The sequence below is a fragment of the Procambarus clarkii genome, chromosome 30 (genome assembly GCF_040958095.1).
Source record: "Procambarus clarkii isolate CNS0578487 chromosome 30, FALCON_Pclarkii_2.0, whole genome shotgun sequence".
In the NCBI taxonomy this organism is placed as follows: Eukaryota; Metazoa; Arthropoda; class Malacostraca; order Decapoda; family Cambaridae; genus Procambarus; species Procambarus clarkii.
Genome location: NC_091179.1, coordinates 15,683,304 through 15,707,836, shown reverse-complemented (window position 1 = coordinate 15,707,836; position 24,533 = coordinate 15,683,304). Strand labels below are relative to the sequence as shown.

At 46.6% G+C, this 24,533-nt stretch overlaps 1 protein-coding gene across 3 annotated transcripts in view; it reads right to left on the bottom strand.

Annotated features, from left to right (window-relative positions):
* LOC123765497 (beta-secretase 1) overlaps window positions 1-23,699 on the bottom strand; it is a 53,342-nt gene extending 29,643 nt beyond the window's left edge. Inside the window, exons 1-4 of one of the 3 annotated variants that reach the window (XM_045754121.2) lie at window positions 23,542-23,699; window positions 19,444-19,654; window positions 9,675-9,815; window positions 3,141-3,272 (exon numbers count right to left, since the gene is read on the bottom strand). In XM_045754121.2, coding sequence (XP_045610077.1) covers window positions 3,141-3,272; window positions 9,675-9,815; window positions 19,444-19,638 — 468 coding nt within the window. In that variant the 5' untranslated portion in view covers window positions 19,639-19,654; window positions 23,542-23,699. Of the gene's footprint in view, window positions 1-3,140; window positions 3,273-9,674; window positions 9,816-19,443; window positions 19,655-23,098; window positions 23,246-23,541 lie in introns of those variants that run through there. The other 2 variants (XM_069333930.1, XM_045754122.2) reach the window with 2 other exon arrangements.
* Between the last annotated feature and the right edge of the window lie 834 nt (window positions 23,700-24,533).

Genomic DNA, 24,533 nt, shown 5'->3' with positions numbered 1-24,533 from the left:
GCAATGATGTTTTTGGCCCTTCAGTGAGGAAATATCTTGAAGAGAAGCAGTTGCCACTCAAGGCCTTGCTTGTGCTCGACAATGCTCCTGCACATCCTCCACAGATGCGAGAAGAATTGTATCCCGAAAATCAGTTCATCACCATCAAGTTCCTTCCTCCCAATACCACTCCACTCCTCCAACCTATGGACCAGAAAGTCATTGCAAACTTTAAGAAACTCTATATGAAGGCCTTGTTGGAGAGGTGTGTTGATGTGATAGACAACAGAGCTGACCCTCAAAGAGTTCTGGAAGAACCACTTCAATATCCTGGGTGCCTTACGTTTGATCGATAAGGCCTGGGAAGGAGTGACACGGAGGACCCTAAACTCTGCATGGCGTAACCTGTGGCCTGAGGGTGTCCCTGAGCGAGACTTTGAAGGTTTCAGTCCTGCACTTGCATCTGCATCTGCACCTGTGGAAGATCCAGAAGTGCATCTAGTGGATGATATTGTTGCTCTGGGGCAAACTTTGGGTCTGGAGTTGGATGCTGCTGATGGGCAGGAGTTAGTGGAGGAGCACAGTGAGGTACTGACCACTGAGGAACTCCTGGAACTTCAGAACGAGCTTAATCAAGAGGAGGCACAAGAGCTCATCAGGGGAGGAGGAGGTAGGGGAGGATGCTGCTGCCTCTTAAAGTGAGATCAGGGACGTGTTGGGAATGTTTGTAAAGGTGACTGCATTCTTAGAAAAATATCACCCTTGATAAAGTAGTGACAACCCGATGTGTGAACATGTTTAATGACAATCTGCTGCCTCGTTTCAGGGACATCCTAAAACAAAGACAAAAGCAATTGTTAATAGATACGTTCTTTGCAAAAGTAGAGAAAAGTAGAGCCAGTGATAGTGAACCACAACCCGGTCCCAGTGGGGTGAAATTCCCAAGAAGAGAGAGCCCGCCTGACTCAGAGGTGGATTCTCCTTCCACACCCTAACCCCTCTCCTCCTTCCAACGTCCCCATCGTCTCCCTCAAGCCAGCAACGACTCTTTGTAAGGTAAAGTAAGCATGAAAACAGTACAACAAAACATTTATAATTACATGTGCAATATTATATTTACATAAAATAATGTCATACAAGTATGGATGTTTTTGGGAGTGGAATGGATTAAATTTATTTCCTTTATTTTAAATGGGGAAATTTATTTCTTAAGATGAGTTTTCCACATAACGAGCTCAGTGCCAGAACGATTAAACTCGTTAATAGAGGTGCCACTGTATATATCTTTTGACATTATTAGGCGATGCTGTGGTCATACGCTGAACAGCAGTGCTGAACGCTCATGCTGCGTGTGCCGGCCTTGGTTGCTCACTCACTACTGAGGCTCTCACACCCGGGAATGTGGACCACAATTTTTTTTAACCACCGTGTTGTGCCGAGTTTATTGTGAAATTTCCCCAGTGCGCATGAAATAAAGTGTTCCCAAAAATTCTTTTTTCTTTGTAAAATGATAAATTCCCTTCCCTGAACCCCTATGTAAAAATAAATACCAAATTCCACTTACTTTGGCTGTGGGGACGTGGACAAGCTGCGCTGTGACGTCATCAGGGCCTGGTCACCCGTGCGTGAATCGCCCAGACACGGTCACACGGGCCATTCAAGCACCGGGTGTTGCCACAAATATATTTTCAATTATTTGTTTTATGTATTTCCAATGCAGTTTTATTTGTTTTTTTTATCGTATATGATGCATAATTGTGTCCTTTACAATATGTATACAGTAGAACGTTCATAATGTTCTCTGGAACTGTGATACATGTGTCATTAATGTGTCCACAATAAATAATTATTGTCACTATATTACCTGTTAAAAATTCACTAAAATTACAATATGTACAGTTCCACACACACTATTTACACAGTAACACACTGTATTACACACTCAGTACTTCGAAAGTGAGTAATAATCAACGAAGTAGTCCATGGCACACAGCGAGATTTTGCTCTCAGTGCACCAGGCACAGATAAATTTTCGCTTCCTGTTTCTTCATTCTGTGTGCTTGCAAATAACACACTCACGTACACCCTTGGCTTTAGAACTTGTAGGTTGTATGTAACCAAGCTTGTAAAGCATAAGGTAGTATTGAAAAGATTATAGGAAAAGATAAATTTGTAAGGTAGTCTTGAAAAGATCGCTTTGTATGGACCCACACAGGAAGAGATTCAGCTTGCCTCAAAGAGTGTCCGTCAGTCAGAAAGAGATTCAGCTAGCTTCAAAGAGTGTCTGTCGGTAAGGAAGAGATTCAGGTAGCCTCAAAGAGTGTCTGTCAGTTAGGAAGAGATTCAGGTATTCTTGAAAATATCTATGGAAAACACCACCATGGAAGCCGCTAACACTGTTCATCTATGCTACTTGTATCAGATGCATCATCACTGAATGCAGAAAACAATTCATTTATGTATCATCTAAATAAATTGGAGATAGCATAGGATTGCAAGGGTGACGCTCAGAGCTACAACTGGATATGCTCACTGTATCGTCCTCATAGGTGCTGTATCACTTGCATCCGACCTTTGTATTAGGTCCTTATTGCGCCTAGCTTCACCAATATTATGACCCTTATGTTCTTCAAACAATAAGGTTTGAATTTCACCGACAGAGCATTCTTTCAACACCGCGTCGGACAGGTGTTTGGGAGCCAGAGGCGCGTGCACCACCCATGGTTGCTCATTCAATACTAACCCAGCCAGTAGCCCTAGGGCATTCTGGGAATTTTTTCCAAGATGGCTGCCTCTCACTAGAGGTCCTAAGAATTCATTTCGTACACCACCAACCTCGTACACATTTAGAATTGGTACCGAAAATCAAAAAAAAGAGTTTTCTCGGTTGGCGCAGTTTCCCGCCGACTGAGAATACTTGGCTGGCACAGTTTAGTGGTTAAAGATGGCGTCTGTTTACAAGAGCCCTGAGGAAGCTGATGTAAACCCCATGTAGCCACGGGAGTTTTGAATGGAGCGTGAAAAATACGAATACCCGGAGGCGCGTAGCGCACCCCAGACGTGGGCCTGCAGGCGCGTTGCGCAGTTAAAGAGTTAACAAATTTGGAACAACAAAATTATAAAAATGGGGATAATTTAAACAATATGATCAATTAGAATACCTGCCAATGTGAGTTGTTGACATAAAAATTGTCCGACATGGTAATAAGTGCCATGTCTGTTACAAGAGGTACTGTGCCAGGCAGACTGGGAAACTGTGCCAAATCACGTCCCAAGTGGCCTGTCCAACTACTCTGAAAAGAAAAGAAAAACCAGCATTGAATGTAATGAAATGCTAATATCTGGGTCAGCTCCAGTGGCTCCTTAAAGCTACACACTGAGATGGTTCCCATCTAGCAGGTCCCATCAGCCGTGAAGTTCTCAGGCCTATCGGGCGACCAGAGATAGAACCTGGCCCCCTTCACAAAGGTGCAGGGAGCAGTGATATTTTGCCACTTCACCAGGGGAAAGCATCCAGAAAGTAGAGCCAAAACAAACCACTGCTGGGTTCATAAGGAGAATGAAACCTTAAAACCTGTCTAATGAACTTCCCAACCATGTAAACCAATGCTAGAATACCTGCGCAGTGCAGGGGTTAAAGAACTTGCTAACTTCCCCATACTGTCCTCTCTTGAAATCAAATTTTTCAGCTATTTTGCTTTTATATTATTTTATTTTATTATGAAATTTAATTTTTGTTTTATAGCTATTACTGGCAAAATTGAGAAGGCCTTTCAGAATGTCACCTCATTTAAAATTTTATCTCTAAAGATTTGTCCCTGCTAGTGCAACACTATCTGATATCTTTAATTGTATTATATGATTTAACTTCAGTATTTTTTATCTAACCCCATTTATGTTTGTATACAAAAGTTTCAGCAACATCTGTGTATCAGGAGGGTAATTATCTAAATGTAGTTACATGATGAGAGCTACGCTCGTGGTGTCCTGTCTTCCCAGTACTCTTTGTCGTATACTGCATTGAAAATACTGATGGTTTTGGCCTCCACCACCTTCTCACTTAGTTTGTTCCAACCTTCTACCACTCAGTTTACACAAGAAAATTTTCTAATATTTTTTCGGCACCTCTGTTTTCTTAGCTTGAATCTGTGTCCTCTTGTTCATGAAGATGCTGATTTCAGGAATTCCTCTTTGTCAATTTGGTCTATTCCTTATTAGTATCTTGTATATGGTGATCATACCACCTCTCTTTCTTCAATCTTTTAGTTTTGGCATGTTTAACGCCTCTAGTCTCTTCTCATAAATCTGTTTTTCAGTTCCGGAAGCTATTTTGTAGCATGCCGTTGCACCTTTTCCAGTTCATTTATGTGCTTCTAGAGATTTGGGCACCATACAACTGCTGCATATTCCAATTTTGGTCTCACAAAAAGTCATGAACTGTTATGAGTCTAGTATTTCACCATCCATATAATTAAAAGTGGGAGGGGGGTGTTTGGGGAAGAGCTTGCCAAAAAAAAAAAAAAAAAAAAAAAAAAGCGTTGAATGTAATGAAACGCCATTTTCTGGGTGAGCCCCGGAGGCTCCCTGGAGCTTATTGGGCTAATGTATGTTATATTAGACCGGGACATTAGCTAAGGAGTTCAGACCTACCAGGGACCAGTGCCAGAACCTGGCCCCTTCAGAGAGGTTTCAGGGAGCAATGGCCCTGGAAAACCCCCTTGTGGTTGGGGTTTTCCTTATCTGCCATCGACCGGGGTTTGTACCCAGAAAGGTAGGCATAACAAAACAAACCCCCACATGGTAAAAAAACTAAAACAAAAAACCTGAACAGAGAGGTAGAAACTCCCTACAATCCCAGGGAAACAAGCAAACAAGCATACAAGCAAACATCACACTTTACTGCTGCGCCGATCGTCTGCTCAGCCCTCCCCGCCACAAGAGGGGGAGGGGGGAGCCCCGGACCTACCGCGCCGGCTGCCTACCATCAGTTCGGAAGCTAAGCTTCAACCAACACGAAAAAAACGCTGACCGGTGGGAGGAAGGGTTGCCAGGGAGCCTAAGGGGCTCACCCAGAAAATGGCGTTTCATTGCATTCAACGCTGGTTTTCTGTGGGGAGCCCCTACGGCTCCCTGGAGCTTTATATCCAAAGAAAAGAAAAAGAAAGGGTTGACCCTGGGAGGCGGCCGCCACAAACTCCGCAACGCGAAGCCGAGACAGCAGGCTGCAACCTAAGGCGACAAGAACGCACAGGAGCTATATACTTAAGAAATTGTTCATAACTTTTGTTAGGCCAAAGCTAGAATATGTAGCTGTTGGGTGGTGCCCATATCTTAAGAAGCACATCAACAAACTGGAAAAGGTGCAAAGACATGCTACTAAGTGGCTCCCAGAACTGAAGGGCAAGAGCTACGAGGAGAGGTTAGACACATTAAATATGCCAAAACTATAGGACAGAAGAAAAAGAGGCGATATGATCACTACGTACAAAATAGTAACAGGAATTGATAAAATCGACTGGGGAAGATTTCCCGAGGCCTGGAACTTCAAGAACAAGAGGTCATAGATTTAAACTAGATAAATACAAATGCAGAAGAAATAAAGGAAAATTCACTTTCGCAAACAGTGGTAGACGGTTGGAACAAGTTAGGCGAGAAGGTGGTGGAGGCTAAGACCGTCAGTAGTTTCAAAACGTTGTATGACAAAGAGTGCTGGGAAGACGGGACACCATGAGCGTAGCTCTCATCCTGTAACTACACTTGGGTAATTACACTTAGGTAATTACACAACGTAGCCGAGAAGATGCTGGGAGCACCGCCAGGGGAAGAAGCCCCGAGCCGCACATGTAGAAGGGAAGGGGAGAGGCGAAAAAAGCGCCCCGCACCCATAACACGGGAAAACCCCGGTGTCCGCCCTATAACCGCAACGCAGAATACCCCAGTAGCTACGGGGTGTCCTCCAGTCCTGCTACGGGTTAAGGACTGGAGAAGCGAGAAGAATGAGAGGCGAAGCACCCGAGAAAAAAAGCCGCAAAACACGAGCACTCGTGCACACCGCCCAGACTAAAACAAACTCTCACTGAGCACGCGCACAACCCGTTCGGCGGGAAGGCACCCAAAAGGACCACTGCACAAGTAGCCCAAACAGCCCGTGACCTGAGGGTTGGACGCAGGGGCAGAAACAGCCCAGCGGATGGGAACAGGAGCAAAAACAGGAAGCAGTGACACACATATCCGGTGAATGTAAGGAAGACAAGGAACGAACCAGCAACCCAATTGAGCTACAAGTAGACCAAACTGGCACCCCGGATAAGGAGTATGAACAGTGTCGAGACCAAAGATGAAGAAAAACACAGGAACAAAAGACCGAGACAGGACCAAAAACCCAGAATAAACCCGGAAGGGGACCAACAACCCCTGAAAAGATCGGAGGGAAGCCACACCAAAGACATTCCAACAATACGGGAAATAGGGAAAACCTTCCCGAACACCGATGAAGGCTCATAAAAGCACAGTCGCACCCGAGACCAAAAGTCATGCAGAACCCCCAAAAAGAAAAGGGGAACATGACAGGGAAGTCCCGTCCCAAGAAGAGGGGTGAAAAAAACGCAAAGAGCACCCACGAACAGGACGGAATCAATGGACTCGAGGAACAAGAAACCGAGCCCGGGGAGGGGCCGATGCCCAACTAATCGTACAAGGAGGGGGGGAAGGAAAAAAACCCACTCCCCGTAACTGCAAGCCCCGCTCGAAGGGCAGAATAACCCTGGCGGGGACCAATGGGGCCCGGGGCCCCCCAGACAGCCCCTCCCCAGCCCTAGGAATCCACATGTCAGGCCCCGGGGCCAAGCCGTCCCCCCAAAGCCCCGGCCTCAAGAAAAACAGGGGCAGCCGTGAAAAATACCAAGGAAGAGAGCCCACTGGCAGACTCATACAACATGGCTGGAGGAACAGGCTCGAATGCCCCCATCGCTACCCCGGAAGGGGAATTTCCCAAGACCACTCGAGTCTCAAAACCATCGAAACCCCACCCCGACCCCGAACCCAGAGATGGTAAGGACTTGGATGCAGGGAAGAGGGGGAAGGGGGTGAGGACAAGGGGGCGTGGAAGGAAATCAAAACAACCAACACCCCCAAGCCCCGTAACCAAAACGGGGCAGCTTCAGGGCTTCCGGGAGCAACAACCTAGAGCGTTGCCAAACCGAAACACGATGCATAACGCCCGTGCTGTCTGCACCCCCATAGTCAGCATAAGACTGGGTCAGCAAGCCACGAACAAGCAACAAAACTCGTTGGGCTCCGGGTCGAAGGTGCCACCGACCCCACAGGCAGCAGACGGAGGCAAAACAGCGAGTCATCCTGAGACAAGGGGACAGAGTCTCGAACTGTCCCTCGAACTCGCACAAAGCGAAGGGGGGACCCCGGGGTCACATCCATCGAACCCACGCGTCCCCGTGGCGATTCCCAGGGTCCTGAGCGTTTACTTTAAGAGGACTTGCGCCCAGGTAAACCCAGGCAGGGTACTGCTAACCAGCGTCCAAAACTACCAAACAACATTCTAAGAATTGAACCCCAAGGACATGTACACTCACGGGGACCTAGCAGGGGAAACCACCGGAAGAAGGAAGAGTACTCAGTTCAAGGGGGCAAGAACCAAGGCAGACCCCCCCACCAGGCAGAAAACAAAAAGAAAAAGAAAACCCTGCAAGAGGACAGCGTACCCAGGCGGAACAGAGCCGGCCGCTATAATAGGTAAAAACTAGCTGCGCAGTACCCTGCGCCCCGCCAGTGCAAACTGCCCCTACCCCAAGGCGAACAAGGGAGACAGAACACCCGAGCACACAAGGGGCGGCCGAAAACCAAGCAGTAAACGGCCTAGCAGGGGCAGAACCCAAGGAACTTGTGGAAGGTAGCCCCAAGCCCCAAGGGCAGTACTTACAGGGCACCTAGGGAAGGGAACCCTAGGCGCATGCAGCCCAAGTACTGGAGAATCACTCCCGGCTCACGCACCACCTAGAAAACAGACACCACACTCTAGGTACAGTGCTGAAACAACCACTGGAGCCGGAGCACATAACCGTTGCCTATAGCATCAGCCGAAGAACTGATGGGTGGATAGCCGGCGTGGGAGGTCTGGGGCTCCCCCTTCCCCCTCCCGGGGAGGGGGGAGCTGCGCAGACAGCGGCGCGGTGACGTATGACGTCATACTAGTTTCCTTGTTTTCTGTTGAAGAGTTCTATCCACTAGTTCGGCTTTAGGTAGCAATTTTCACCAGAATAGGGGTTTGTTTTGGAATGCTTACCTTTCTGGATGCTTGACCCGGTCGATGGCGACCAGAACCCTGTTCGACCTCTAAAAAACCTGTGCCTGAATGTCAACCCTAGACATATTGCCAAAGACAGCAGCCAAAGCAGCAAACTTACGAACATCGTGGGCATGGGAATAAAACACAGGCTGGCTTGACTTCATAATACTGCGAACAACCTGAGAGACCCGAGCGCCGGGAATAGGGAAGAAGGGAAACCGGATCATTCCAAAGCCCATCCCCATCCACCGAAGCCGTGGCGCGCAAATAACTGCGGAGAACCACAACCGGACACAGCACATGATGCACCCCCAGCCTGACTAACCAAGCATCAACAACCCAAGGACCCTTCCAGAAAGCAGCAGTATCATTCTTTGCCAGAAAAGAAGGAGATGGCTGCAATCAATGAGAAGAGCGGGCAGTCTGCTAACCAGGATGACTCCGGAACTTCATAACGAACCCACTACGAACACGAAGATCCATGCACGAAGGAATGCGAATCCATAACGAGAGCATAATCCAGGTCGCGCAGGAGGTAAGCGGCAAGGGCTTCCTGCAACACACGTGACGGGTCGCGGGAAGACAAAAACCTCAGGAAGGACGGGACCGAGGAACCCACAGGATCACGGAACCAAACCCGGGGAGGGGTACATGCCAAATCCAATTCATACGAGGAGGGAGTGAAAGTGAACCCTTCTCCTTGTAACACCAAGCCCCGCTCTGAGGGTACAAAAACCCAAACACCCCCCTCCCACTTTTAATTATATGGATGGTGAAATATAGCATTAGTTCTTCCTGTTGGCTTCCTAGATAGCTCCAGGAAGCCAACAGGATTTCCCCCAGAAAAAGAGTGTGGGGGAGGTGTTTGTGGGGAATTTTGGTTTGGTTATCAGGTGGGTGTATTGTGGTAAACTGCTGTGATTACCATGCAGCAACACTCGTTTGCCAATTACATTTGTCAGGGCCTAATTTCCTTCAAGTAGTCACTAGTTTTATTGTGACTATGCTTTATGGAGTTCTCACAGTCTTGGTTGATTTCTGATCCCCTTACTCTCCCATTGTAAAGTCAGACTCTGGTCTTGGCTTCCAGTAGGTGACATATGGTTATTAAGAGGCCTTGTACTGTATGTGGAACTCAGACTTGATAGTGCCTTTGTATAAACGCAGAGAGTTACTGATGGAGAAGAAATCCCATCTTTATTTATTCCACCTCAGAAAAATAGAAAAGATCGGATGCAAAAGAGGGGTTTAAAACCACATGTTACATTCTAACAGGATTCCACTGTATTTACTCACCTTTCAGGATCAATGAATTCCTACACCCAACAGCAGGCCTTTACTCTGTCATTCATAGAGGGAATAATATAACATACATCTAGATCACATTACTTACTTGAGTATATATAACCTTAACATCCCTGCCAAGATCCACATACGTTGAGGAATTCTGTCTCACATAAAAAGTGTCCAATTCTTTATGTGGAGCCCCTGCAATTGCCAGGTTGCTGCTGCCTGTGTCCACTAGCACATTAAACTGAAATAGGTGAAGATTAAAATTAACAATAGCAACAAATTCATACATTTGTTGGCAAAAAAAAAAAAAAATCACAAGACTATTATTATTATTATTGAGACAATTAGTAGGAGCCATAAGGATGATTTGAACCTACGTACTGGGTACTCCCAGGTAAACTCTAGACCACTACACCATGACATGGTCAAAAGTATTGCAACCTGGGATTCAAATGAATCCTCTAGGGTTCCTGAGGCTTCCACTGAAGCCTAGTCAGGCTTTCACACAATGCCCCTCATGTGCTCTGGCCTGTAGTCTAGGCATTCTACTTCCAACACTTCTCTTCAAATACACAAGAAATCACATTAACATGATGTATCAATGAGAAAATCAGTAGGAGCCATCTTCTTGAGGTTATCTCGAGATGATTTCGGGGCTTTAGTGTCCCCGCGACCCGGTCCTCGACCAGGCCTCCACCACCAGGAAGCAGCCCGTGACAGCTGACTAACTCCCAGGTACCTATTTACTGCTAGGTAACAGGGGCATTCAGGGTGAAAGAAACTTTGCCCATTTGTTTCTGCCTCGTGCGGGAATCGAACCCGCGCCACAGAATTACGAGACCTGCGCGCTATCCACCAGGCTACGAGGCCCCTAAGGAATAAGGAAGATTCAAACCTATGTGCTGGGTATTCTCGGGCACATTCTAGATCATGACATGGTCAAAAGCATTGCAAACTGGGATTCAACTGAAACCTCTAGGGTTCCTGTTCACACAATCCCTCCATGCACTCTAGCTTGTAGTCTAGGAATTCTACCTACAATGCTTCTCTTCAGACTAAACTTCTCTTCCTGACTAGGCTTCATTAGAAGCCTCAGGAACCCCTAGAGAATTCAGATGAATCCCAGGTTGAAATGCTTTTGACCATGTCATGGTGTAGTGGTCAAGAACAGTGGTTGCCAACCTTTCGGACCTCACGGATCACTAAATTCATAATTTTTAATTCCACAGACCACTAATATGATCCCACGGACCACTAATATGATCCCACAGACCACTAATATGATCCCACGGACCACTAATATGATCCCACAGACCACTAATTTAAATCCCATGTACTGTACCACTAATAAGAACTTGTCTCCAACTGTCATTTTTGTTAAAGCAATTACAGAGGAATCTCGTGTGACGAGCAGCCCCATCTACAAGCATTTCAGGTAACGAGCGAGCCACTCATGGAATCTTTGTCTCAATTGATGAGCTTTTGCTCAATTAAAACACTATTGCTCGCTTTGGACACCGATCATGTCCACTTTTTTTCTCGAGTCATAGCCATGGACAGCGCTCGCGTCCATTACAAAAATATTTGTATAAAATTCATTTTTTATCCGATCGACTTCGGGATAGTTTCAAAATAAGCACCTTTAGAGTGCACACAATTTGATACCAAAATGAAAGATGTAACACGAAACTCGATGTCTTCTACTCCCCAAACCCGGCCCGAGGCCAGGCTTGACTTTTGAGAGTTTGGTCCACCAGGTTGTTGCTTGCAGCGGCCCGCAGGCCCACATATCCAGAGCCCAGTTGGTCCGGCACTCCTAGAAAAAAAGATCTAGTTTTATCTTGAAGATGTCCACGGTTGTTCCGGCAATATTTCTCATGCTCGCTGGGAATTTATGAATGAAAAGCGGTTTACACACGACTTACAACTGATGATGTCTGAACCAGGGACCATGACCCAAAACCTGGCCCCTTCAGAGAGGTTGCAGGGTGCAATAGCCCTGGAAAACCCCCCTGTGGTTTGGAGGTTTTCCTTATTTGCCATCGACTGGGGATAGGCACCCAGTAAGGTAGGCATAACAAAACAAACCCCACATAATAAGAAAAAAAACGAAAAGAGAGAGGTAGAACTCCCTCCAATCCCAGGGAAACAAGCAAACATCACACTCGACAGCTGTGCTGCTCATCTGTGCAGTTCTCCCCTCCCCGAGGGGAAAGGGGGAGCCCCGAACCTCCCCGAGCCGCCTACCCAGCACTCCAGTTAGTTAGCTAATGTGATCTGGGGTGGACGTCTTCTCTGGCCTCAAGTTCCATGGCTATGATTTGCCTTCATGGTGACCTCTGCAGTGTTGTTGTGTGTGGTGGGCAGGTATTCCTAATCAGTGCCAGGGCTGCATGTGCTTAAGGGCGTCCTTCCCTAGGCGCCCTGTGAGTACTGCCTTTGCATATTAGGGTACCCTTCCCTGGTGCTCTCGGGATAACCATTTCCATGGGGATTCTTGCTGCTCAGCATTTACCCCACCCTTGGGGCCAACTAGGGTTTCGTGGTCCTTGTTTGGCCTTGGATAGGGAGTGGTATCGTGCTGGTTGGGGCGTCAAGGTATTGTGCTGCCTGCCTACCTACGCAGCAGCCCGTTCCTGTTTCCTCTGGAGACATACTTTTGCGGGGTTTTTCTTTTGTTTTTGGTTTTTCTTGCCTGGTGTGGTTATCATTCCACTTATAATATTTTAGTGGCCCTCTGCTAGGACCCCGTGATTGTACACATCACAGGGGTTTCAGTGTTTTGATCTCCCCCTTGTTAGCTTTGGGCCTAAACCAGTTAGCAAACACCATGCCCGGGTTTCCCATAGCAGTCAGGATATGGGCCCTGGAAAACCCTGTCGGGGCTCGGTGGATCAATGGATGCGTCTTCCGAGTTCCAGCCCGCCTTGTGTGGGTTCAAAGGGTGCTGTGTGCCCTTGTCTCAGAGTGACAATCACCTCTTTTGCCTACGTCATGCTGCCTGTTGGGTCAACGACATCTTTGACCCAAAGTCCTGCAAGTCATGTTCTCTGCTTGCTCTCCAGTACTATTCTCATGACATTACTGTTATGATACAGACAGCATCCGCATTGCATGCTAGGTTTAAGTTGCTACAACGTGCTAGGTTTAAGTTGCTGCAACGCGCTAGGTTGGTTTCCCACCTGGATGCACCGCAGCTGCCCCACTTTGGCTATAGGGACCCAGACCTGGGAGCGTTTCGTTCAGTCAGTGCTCCCTGGTCCTTCCCCTGTTGTTCGTCTTGCACCTCCATTTCCGCTTTCGGTTCCCAAATGTGAGGATTTCAGAGACGGAGCTGGGTTGGTAATGAGACTCGGGCAGCTTCGGGGGCTGCCCCATTCGGGTTGGGAAGGAGACCTTCGAGCCAGTTCCTTCTACAAAGGCTTCTGGGTCCTACCAGCAGGCCCCTTTCTTTTCAGCCTTTTCCCTGGACTCTGCCTTTTCTTCAGGGGTAGAGGGTATAGAGGACTGCTCTGTCCCAGGACCCAGTTTGGGGGATTCCAGGGCTGGGGAGGAGTCGACCTGGGGGCTTGGGCTCCCTTTGACCCCAATTGGGTGTTAGTACCCTCTTCACGGGGCTTGTTGTTGCAGGGGGAGGGGTTCATATCCCCCCCTCCCTTCCTTGTATAAGTATACAGTATTTCGGGGCCTCTTTCTGCCTCTAATATCTCCACGTGAGGTGGTTTGGGAGGCTATTGCTGCATACCTCCTTCGAGACCCGGATTCCACCTCAGTAATGGATCCGTCCTCATTTGAGTTCTGTTCCTCTTCTCAGTATTGGGTGCGTTTGGAGGTTCCGGAGTCTTCCTGGCTGGCAGACTGCCCCTTCTTTTTGTTGGGAACATGGCATGGGTTCTGTCGGACCCAGACGCTTGAGTGGCAAGAAACGTCTACAGTTTTGCAGATTCACCTGGGGGAGGGGGCAAGTTTGAGCACCTTAATGTGTGTTTGTTCGCCCCTGTGCTGTCTCAGAATGTTGGCCTTGTGCAGCTGCTCATGCAGGTTCCTTCCCTTTTGGCATCCTTGGTTGCAAAGGATTTGCGAGCCTGTGGGCATTTGGCTTCGGTCTTGCGCTTCTTTTCGCTTCTCAAGCTATCTTCTGCCTGGCTCAAGGAGCATGTGGAGGCGTTCTCCGTTTTGTCCGTTGCTGTTAGCGGAGGCTGCCGTCATGCAGTTTCTGCAGGAGGCTTCGTCCAGTTGTCGTTTGTCTATGTCGGACTTGTTGGTTCTCCTGGGTGAATGGTCTCGGCCTTCACAGAAGGGGTCGTGCCAGGGCTCGAGGTTCCGCTGGTCAAGGTGGGCCATTGGTGTCCGTTTCTGAACCGACGTTGCCTTTGGAGTCGGCGTTGTCTAGTCAGCGTGATGATCACTGGCTTCTCGAAAAAGGGCATCGGCCCGTTCGCGGTCTGCCCAGTTGACGGGGCGATAAGGGGGAAGCTCGCTCTGTTTGCTCGTGCTTGGTCCCACGATTTGTGGATGTTTTCAGTCGTGTCATCTGGCCTGTGGTGGCGTTGGATGGTTCCTCCTCCGTTTGGGGGGTTCAGGGATGCGAGGCAGGCTTCTTCCCCTGCGGTTCGTCAGGTCATCCTGGAGTGGGTGCGTTTGGGCATGGCCGAAACGATCAAACGTGGGTTTCCCGCCAGTTTCAAGTGCCAAAACGGGACTGTGCAGATCTGAGGTTCATTCTGGACTTGTCTCGTCTGAACCTCTGGATTCCTGGCCCCTCCATTTCAGATGACCACTCTATCTCAGGTCTGGCTTCTGTTGGAGCCAGATGCCTGGATGGTGTCCCTGAACCTCAAGAACGCGTATTAGCATGTTCCTTTTCATCCGGGATTCAGGGATTGGTTAGGTTTTGTGGTGGGGCATCAGGCTTACCGCTTTTGTTGCCTTCCTTTTGGCATGAATCTCGCATATTCGCGCATCTTACCCGAGTCGTGGTGATCCATCTGTATCTGCTAGGGGTTTGGCTGGCTGGCGACTGGCTGGTGTGGGCTCCCAGTCGGTTTGCTTGTCTGCTCGCCAGGGATGTGGTTCTTTCCCAGTTCGCCCGGTTCGGGTTCCTGGTGAACTAGATGAAATCCTATCTGGTTCCGTTCCGGGTTCAGACCTGTCTGGGTCTTGTTTGGGACACTCGGACCACTTCCATGTCACTCCCTCCAGAGGCATTGCTGCAGCTGCGGTCTGGGGGGACCCTGGTCACTCGGTGGTTACCCGAGCAATTGTGAGGGAGTTTGAAATTCACCGTGCTGGTCTACCCACTGGGTTGGGTTTGGCTTTGGCGTCTGTTCTGGTTCCTTCTAGGATGCCCCTTCTGCTTCTCTCGCAATAGCTGGGTTCGTCCTCCAGGGGCCTTGCATCAGTTGCTGCAGTGCCAGCATCCTCTTTGTGATTTGGGGGGTTCAGTGCCTCTGCACCTACCCGAACCCTCGCTCGATGTGTTCACAAACACTTCGTCTCTCGGCTGGGGCTTTGTGACCCGTGCTCACCAGGACAGATCTATGTAGTGCCCTTCCATGACTGCGAGGCTCTCGCAATGGATGCCCTTCGGCAGGTCTGGTCAAGGTGGGGTTACCTGTACCTCTTTCCTCCGGTTTAGCTGTTGCTTTGGGTTCTGGCTCAGTTGGAGTCCTACCATGGAGGAATAGTCCTCGTGGCCCCTTGGGGGCCGGCCCAGCCTTGGTTTCAGGTGCTGCATGCTCGGCGTGTGAACCCAGGATGCTTTCTGTGGCTCTGCTTCTTCCAGCGGGTCAGACCAGTCCAATACATGGCTGGATCGGTCTTCTCCTATGCTCTTCGCGTCTGGTCTTTTTGACGCAGGTTTATCACCATTTGTATGGTGATCAGGTGGCATCAATGATGGTATCCCACCTGAAAGCTCTATCTCAGCGACAGTATAAAGTTTCCTGGTGTTCTTTCCGCCATTTTCTCTCTCTTCATAAGTTGTCTTCTATTTCAGATCGAGTTGTCTTGTCATTTCTGTCTTGGCTTTTTCAGGACCGCCATTTGATGCCTAATGCTGTCGCCCAGAATTATGCGGCACTGTCAGAGCCACTCTAGCTTGCATTCAAGATGGATGTCTCTTCTGCCCCATTCCATACGCTTTCTCGTGTTTCGTTTCCCCTCCGGCCTGCTCATGCACCACATGAGCCGTCCTGGTCCTTGGACAGGGTGCTCTATCTTTCCTCTCCTCAGTTTGTGGTGGCCCCTTCAGTTCAAGATTGTTTTTCCAAGGCTTTCTTTCTGTTGACATTAGCCCCTGGGAGTCGGGTCAGGGAGCAGCATGCTCTCCTCTGGTGCAGGGGTTTCTGCTGTTTCGGCCCTGGCAGGAGGTTTGTACGGTTGCAGCCTTCTCCTTTTCTGGCGAAGAACGAGACGGCTGCTTTCTGAAAGGGTCCTCGGGTCATTGATGCTTGGTTGGTCAGGCTAGGGGTACATCATGTGTTGTGTCCGGTTGCAACCCTCCACCATTATCTGCGTGCTTTGGCTTTGGTGGCTGGGGATGCACGCTTTGGGTTGATCCCGTTTCCCTCGTTCCCAGTTCCAGGGCTAAGGTCTCCCAGGTCGTCTGCAGGGTTATTAAATCTAGCCAGCCTGGGGTCTATCCTCGTGCCCATAACTTTGGAAATTTGCAGCATTGGCTGCCATGTTTGGCAACATGTCTTGGGCTGATATTCGGGCACAGGGATTTTGGAGGTCGAACAGGGTCTTGGCCGTCCGTTATTTGGTTAACGTTCCTTTGTTGATTTGTGTCGCAGGTTGCAACCAGTTGTCTCGACTTCGCGTTGAGGAGTTTGTTGCGGCCATCTCTCAGGTAAGTCCCTCTTTTTCTTATCTTTGGTTATGTAGCTCCTATGGCTCCCCACAGAAAACCAGCATTGAACGTAATGAAACGGCATTTTTCTGGGCAAGCCCCAGCAACTCCCTGGCAACCCTCCCTCCCTCCCTCCCTCCAGTTGGCGGTTTTACTCGTTTTTTGATGCTTAGCTTCCGAACTGGAATGCTGGGTAACTGGCGTGGGGAGGAGAGGGCTGCGCGAATGAGCGGCACGGCAGTGGAGTGTGACTTTTGCTTGTTTCCTTAGGATTGGAGGGAGTTCTACCTCTTTTTTCGGGTTTTAGTTGTTATTTTCTTATCAGGTAAGGTTTTTTTTGCTATGCCTACCTTTCTGGGTGTCTGACCCGTCAATGGCAGATAAGGAAAACCCCCAACCACAGGGAAGTTTTCCAGGGCCATTGTTCCCTTGTAGGATGAACACCATAGACTAATGCCCCAGCTAATAAATCACACATTAACCCGCTAGCTCCAGGGAGCCTCCGGGGCTTGCCCAGAAAATGGTGTTTCACAACATTCAACACTAAGTTTTTTATTATTAATAAAAGATAAAAAATGCCAATAATGTCCAGATTTTTCTACGGACCACCAAAATGTCCTTGTAGACCACCGGTTGGCGACCGCTAGTCTAGAGTGTACCTGGGAGTACCCAGCACATAGATTCAAATCCTCCATATTGCTCCTGATTTTTTTTGGTACATCATGTTAAAGTGCTTTCAGTTCAACCTAGCCCACTGACACCACCCTCCTTCCCTGACACTCACCACTAATGCAACCTGCCTCGCCTGACAACTTCACCATTGACATCACATGCCTTCCCTGACACCACTATCACTAACTGCCTACCCTGACAACTGACACCACATGCCTCCTGACAACTTCCTCCACTGACACCACCTGACTTCCCTGATACTACCTGCCTTCAGTGACATTCACTACTAACACCACCTGCCTACCCTGACAGCTTCCACCACAGACACCATCTGCCTCCCTTGACAACTTCTACCATTGACACCACCTACTTTCCCTGACACCATTAACACTACCTGCCTCTCCTGACAGCTTCCACCACTGACACCACCTGCCTCTCCTGACAACTTCCACCACTGACACCACCTGCCTCCCCTGACAACTTCCACTACTGACACCATCTGCCTCCCATAACTTCAACCACTGACACCACCTGCTTCCCCCTGACAACTACTTCCACCACTGACACCACCTGCATCCCCTGATAATAACTTCCACCACTGAAACGACCTGCTACCCTTGACAACATTACCACTGACACCACCCTCTCACAAGTCGAGCCTGGCCTCGGGCCAGGCTTGGGAAGTAGAAGAACTCCCAGAACCCCATCAAGCAGGTATCACCTGCCTCCCTTAACAACTTCCACCACCTGCCCCCCTGACACTAAACTCCAACTACTGACACCACTTCCCCTCTGACTCCAACCCTCACCAATGACACCACCTGCCTCCCCGACACCATTTTATCATCCTTCAACCACTTCTCCCTAGAAACAATGCGTAAGCAAAATAAAACACTGTACAACTGTTTACACTTTGGTGAATCATAGTAGATTTTTTTTTTTTTTTTTTTTGCAGGGATATTCCTGCGCGGGGCCCTAAGCCTCTGGCTGGCCCACTAAGTGTTGCTTGTTTCTGTTTTACTTGGCCGGAGTATGAGAATTTATGACTCGTATGGTCGCTTCAGTAAGATTTTGTCCCACATGTTTAACAACTTCTTCCTCTCTGTTGAATCGAAGTTGAAATCTTAATGGGTTTGTAACTCTGCACTATGTTAGATAATGTTTTAGTGGTCTGTCGGGCATTTCTCCACAGTGCTGACAATTCCACTCATCTTCTGGAACCTGTAAGTCTATTTCCCATGCACATGGGTATCCAAACCTGATGCGATGTACTGTAAGTGTACTTCTGTTGTTCTACTGCTCCCTTTCATCAAACTAAGTGGTTCGTAGTTGGTTGAATTCTTGTACCAACCCGCAGATCCTGATATTGCAACTGCTGTGTTGTGGTCACTGTACATCTTTTGCATTGCTCTGTTTCTAATTACTTTCTTAATCTGTGATAGACTCTGTGGTGTGTAAATGTCTACATTTCTTCTCTTAGTTGCAAGTTTTGCAGCTTCGTCTGCAATGTCATTTCCTATTATTCCCACATGACTTGGCACCCAGTTGATAAGTACCCGTCGGCCTTGTCGTTGAGTGTTTGCATTAATGATATGACATTTGTGATCAGATGGATGTTATCACATATGTGTTCTTGTTGCAAGGTTTCAATGGCAGTTCTCGAATCTGTATGTATGATAACATATTGTCGGTGTTCAGCAAGAGCATGTTCCAAAGCTTTTTGAATGGCTAGCATCTCTGTAAAGTCGAACACCTATTTGAGAGTCTCCAACTATTTACAGAGTTTCCTGCTTTAACTGCAGCTGCGGTTTCTTGTCTCTGTAGGTCTACTGAGAAGTAGACCTACAGAGTATCCATCTGTGAAGTAAGTGAAGCTGTCAGATGCCAAGTTTGCTCATAGTAGATGACAGCCACCTCCAATGATTGGTTTCGGTAACTGCTGGAACGAACAATCCTCACTTAATCGAACATTTGTATGTTCCACTGAACATTCAGTATCAAATGCAATTTGTTTGGACCACCCAGGAATTCGTTAGAACGAGATTAATTAGAGTGAGAATGCACTGTATATACTTTAGGCCTGTACAAAGACCCCCCCCCCAAAGGTCGAATTACTGACCCTCCCCAGGATGCAGCCTCACAACAGTTGCCAAACTCCCTGGTACCTATTTACTGCTAGTAAATAGAGGCATTAAGTGAAAGGAAACATGCCCAACTATTTCTCTCCCCCCTGAAAATTGAATTCAGGATCCCCAAACATGAGTAGAGACCATAGCTAACTGTACTACAAACGGTAACAAATAATTGCCTGGTAAGAAAATAAATGGAAACCGTTATAACAAACCTTCTGCGGAGGTGTACCAATTTCCAGTTCTGTATAATATCCATCTCCAGGCTTTCCAAACAAGTTCCATACCTCAGATGACATGGATGAAGAGGTAGTAAGTGGTGGGTGACAAGCCATATTGTGAATAGTGCTGCACAGAAGAATGAACACTGCACTGTGGCTCATTAGCAACTGGTGAACGCCCAATATCATCTCAGGTAGCAAGCATCTGCAGATATATTAATAGAATTCCTTAACACAGAATAGGAATAATAGAATTTCTCAACACATTTTATACTTTAATCTCAATTAGTATTAAGTTTTAGTCTTTAGTGTTTTCCTGCCCGAAACGCTTTGCGTAATAGTGGCTTTAGGCATTGTATGTACTAGCTCTATCTATAAATTCATCAATATTTGTATCACATCCTGTATGTATGTACTTTACCTGAATAAACATTTCAAATTTAATTAATTGGTATTTTGCTCTCCATTATAAATTTTACTCTTAAATTTTGTTTCATATAAAAAATCAAGCATTAACCTTTTATGGTGAGCCTTTAATAGCCTCCCCCTACCTAAACAAGGGCACTGTAAAACCTTAGAAAATTGTACCAGGCTTCTGAGACTCACTTTTGCCTACCAAAACTACTTTCGCCTGGTTGATCAGTCCAGCAACCAGGATGCCTGGTCGACGACCGGGCCGCGGGGATGCTAAGCCCCGGAAGCACCTCAAGGTAAGGTAACCAGTAGCCTAGGCCAAAATCCGGCTCTTCATGAGGTGAGGGGAGCTTTACTATCAGAGATCAACCAAAAAAGACAAAAAACTAACATTGTATGTAATGAAATGCCATTTTCTGGGCGAGTCCTGGAACCTCCCCAGAGCTATCCAGGCTGATATGAATGTATTAGACCCTGGCATCAATGTGCATGGAGTTCTAGGCCTACTGGGGACCACAAGCCAGAACCTAGCCCCCTCAGAGATGCACGTGAAACAATGGCCTATAGAAACCCTCATGTGGTTTGAAGCATTATATGTCTGCCATTGACCGAGTCAGGTACCCTGAAAGGTAAGCGCCCCAAAACAAACCCCTATTTTGGTTAAAATATTGCTACTGAAAGCCGAAGTAGTGGACAGAACTCCCCAAATGAAAAGAGCAAACGAGCATGACGTCATCACGTCACCCTGCCACTGTCTGCTCAACCTCCCCTCCTCACCGAGAGGGGGAAGGGTAACCCCAGGCCCCCACACCGGCAATCTATCCTACAGTTCTGAGGCTGTAGTTCTGTCAAAACATGCAAAAAAAATGTTGACTGGAGGGAGAGAGGTCTCTGGGGTCTCGCCCAGAAAATGGCATTTCATTACATTCAACACTGGTTTTCTGGGGGAGAGCACCTTCAGCTCCCCGGAGCTACTTACCCATAGACAGAAACAAGAAAGACTTACCCGAGAGGCGGTCGGCCTTCGCTCCTCAACGAGAAGTCAAGACAACTGGCTGCAACCACCGACCCAATGCGACACAGGCTCGACTAGGCCCAGGAATGTTGAGAAGTTAGCAAGTAACTAGGACCCTGTTTGACCTCCAAAAACCCCGTGCCTGAATGTCAGCTCAAGACATGTTACAGAAGACGGCAGCCAGCATACCAAACTTACGAACATCGTGAGGATAGACTGCAGGCTGGCTGGAACGAATAACCCTGCTGACAACCTGGGAGACCCGAATCTTGTAACAGGGAAAAAGGGAAACTGTGTCAACCCAAAGCGCATCCCCAACTGCCGTGGCTGTGGAGCCCAAGTATTGGCAGAGAGCCACAACTGGACACAACACATGATGCACCCCTGGCCTAACCAACCAAGCATCAACAACCCAAGGACCCCTCCGGAAAGCAGCAGTCTCATTCTTCGCCAGAAAAGGAGGAGATGGCTGCAAACAAACAAAAGCCTACCATCAGACCCAAAAGAGCAGAAACCCCTGTGCTAGAGGAGAGAATGAAGCTCCCCGACGCAACTCCCAGAAGCCAATGCCAACAAGAAAAAGAGCCTTCGCCGAACAATCCTGAACCGAAGGGGCCACCACAAACCTGAGGTGGTGAGAGAAAAAGGAGAGCACCTGGTCCAATGACCAGAATGGCTCAGGCGGTGCATGAGCAGGCCAGAGGGGAAACAACTCATGAGATAGCTTGTGGAACAGCGCAGAAGTATATAACATCAATGCCGAACGCAAGCTACAGCGGCTCCGCCAACACCACACAATATGAAGCAACAGTATTCAGCATAAGATGACGGTCCTGGAACAACCACAAAAGAAAGGACAAGACAACCCTATCAGAGACAGACGTAAACCTACAAAGGGATAAGAAATAATGGAAAGACTGCCGGGAAACTTCATACTGCTGCCGAGATGAAGCACGTAGGTGGGAAACCAACAACGAAGCCACCTGCTCACCATACAAGTGGTGATAGACCAGCATCAGAAAAACCAGACTCAAAGACTTGAGAAGAAGATTGAACCAGCCATGTAAAGAACTGGTCCAATCTGCTGAAAGAGGCAGGGGCTTTTTTTAGTTCATTATTAAAAACATTATTTAGTGTGTGTGGGTTGGGGTTTGAGTAAATGGGGTAGTATCATTAGCAAACAATATAGGTTAAAGAATGTTAGAGACATTAGGCAGATCATTGATGTATATAAGAAATAGGAGAGGTCCCAAGATGCTGCCCTGTGGCACTCCAAAGGTTATTGGTAGAGTGGGAGAGGTTATATCATTGATGGCTACAAATTGGTGTCTATCACTAAGATAGGATTGTATATAGTCCAGGGCATGGCCTCGGATTCCATAATGATGGAGTTTACGTAAGAGGTATTTGTGATTAACAGTATCAAAGGTCTTTCTCAGGTCAATGAGTCCAATCGAAAACTCATTTTTGTAATATACAGTACTGTATAATAGGAACAAGTATAAATGAACTAAGATTCAATGTAATTAACTGTATACTGTACTATACATATGACAAATAAGAATTCAATAAAAATTTACAATATTCAATAAGTAAAAAGTAAGATTAAGGATTCAATATAAATGGACAAAATCAAATATTCAATATAATCATGAATTCAATTTAGATTGACAAAATTAATAGAGAATAACAAAGTGAAAATTTAATGACTTAAAATTAGAGTAAGACTAAATGAAATAAAATTCAGGACAATTTAACAACTGGGATAATTTAACAACAGATAATTAAGAATTACGAAACCAGTAATTTCTTAAAGTACGACTGTAATACACTAGTAATAAATTTTAATAAAAACAGTTGAACAAAAAAAATACCATATGGACAGACAGCTGAGTAATTGAGATGAATACACTAAAAAGATTAATAGCTAATTATAACAGATATACAGTACTGTACTCTAAAGACAGCAGCAGTATCATGTGACTGAAACTTAAGGGTTACGGAGACAATGACACACAGTAAAAAGTCTGTTAACAATATAATGGAAACGATGCTTATAAAATAAATAGTAAAAAATACTATAATACCACTAGATAACTGAGGTAGTTTACCTTATGAGGTAAACTGATACAATGATAACAAAAGTTTATAATACAGGAACTGGCATAGCCAGAGTAGAATGGAGCAAGGGAGGAGGCAAGGCAACAAGGGGTTAATTACCATGAGGAACAGATTGGGTCAGTTTGTTCAGACAGACCATATTGGGAGAGGAATTTATTGAGGTTATCCTCATTTGATATGACAAAAGTTTTTCCCGTTGTTTGATGCCATCTCTAACATAACATTGATGGATCATTTTTTGTTTTTTCTTATGGATTTGACGCAGACGGTCGAGGTGTTCCTGTCTTGCCCTAGTCAGTCACTCATTAATGTACAGCCCCTTGTTAGAGGATACTGCTACCCTGGATCACATCCTATTGTCTAAACCTGCACAAGATCGGATTGTATGGAGCGGCCTGCTAGTTTGAGGCCAATTTGTCTTTGATTTTGACCATCTTAATTAATTTTGCCTACTCTATATGCAGCAGTTATGTTGGTTTTACTGATTTCGTAATTCAGTTGGTCTTAGAGCATTGCATGTATAATATCAACACAGTTCTCACCTTCTTCCACGGAGACGGCTGAGGACGACAATAACAGAGTCGAGTAACTTGTGTTGGTCTAGTTCATCCTGGGAGACAATTTGTTGGGCGGTTAGAGTACTGCTACATTGACTATATGCCTAATTTATTTTCATTTGTCTATTTTATTTTTGTTACTTTTATTTATATATACAATAGTTCTTACATTCTTATAAAGCCACTAGCATGCATAGTGTTTCAGGCAGGTCCTTTATCTTATTTAGAAGGTGGGTCGCAGGTCCTTTAGAAGGTGAGAACTTTATCTTTATCTCGTTTCTGCCCGAAACGCTTTGCGTAATAGTGGCTTTAGGCATTGTATGTACTAGCTCCTATCTATAAAGCCAACAAACTTTGTAAAATCTCTTTATGTATGTACCTTTGCCTAAATAAAAATTATTATTATTATTATTATTATTATTTTTTCCCGGAATACGACCCGCCAAATTGTTTAACAATCAATGTTTATGATGTGACGACTTATATTGAATTTTGTAACTAGCCCATCAAGATTGTAACTTGCTTAGCTAAATGAATTGTGGGGTTCAGTCCCTGAGCCCATTATGTGCCTCTGTAACCCTTTCCACTACCGCCCACAAGATGGGTATGGGGTGCATAATAAATGAACTAAACTATCTAAACTGTGAGATGGGAATATTAGAAGAACTTATAGCTAGTTTTTGATGTATACTGTGTAATCATTCAGATTGAATAGGGTAGCACCAGGGAGAGTTTCAGAGCAGGATTTGCATTTAAGAACAGGGTTTTGTAAATGTAGTTGACACAAGAGAATTTGTGGAGATTATATTTAGCATGTTTAGGGAGTTAAACAAGGGGGCTGAGTGTTGTCTGAAAGCAGAATTTGTTATTATTCTGATAGCAGATTTTGTTATTATTCTGATAGCAGATTTTTGCTGGGTGATGATGGACTTGAGGTGGTTTGCAGTGGTTGAACCCATGCACAGATGCCATAATTA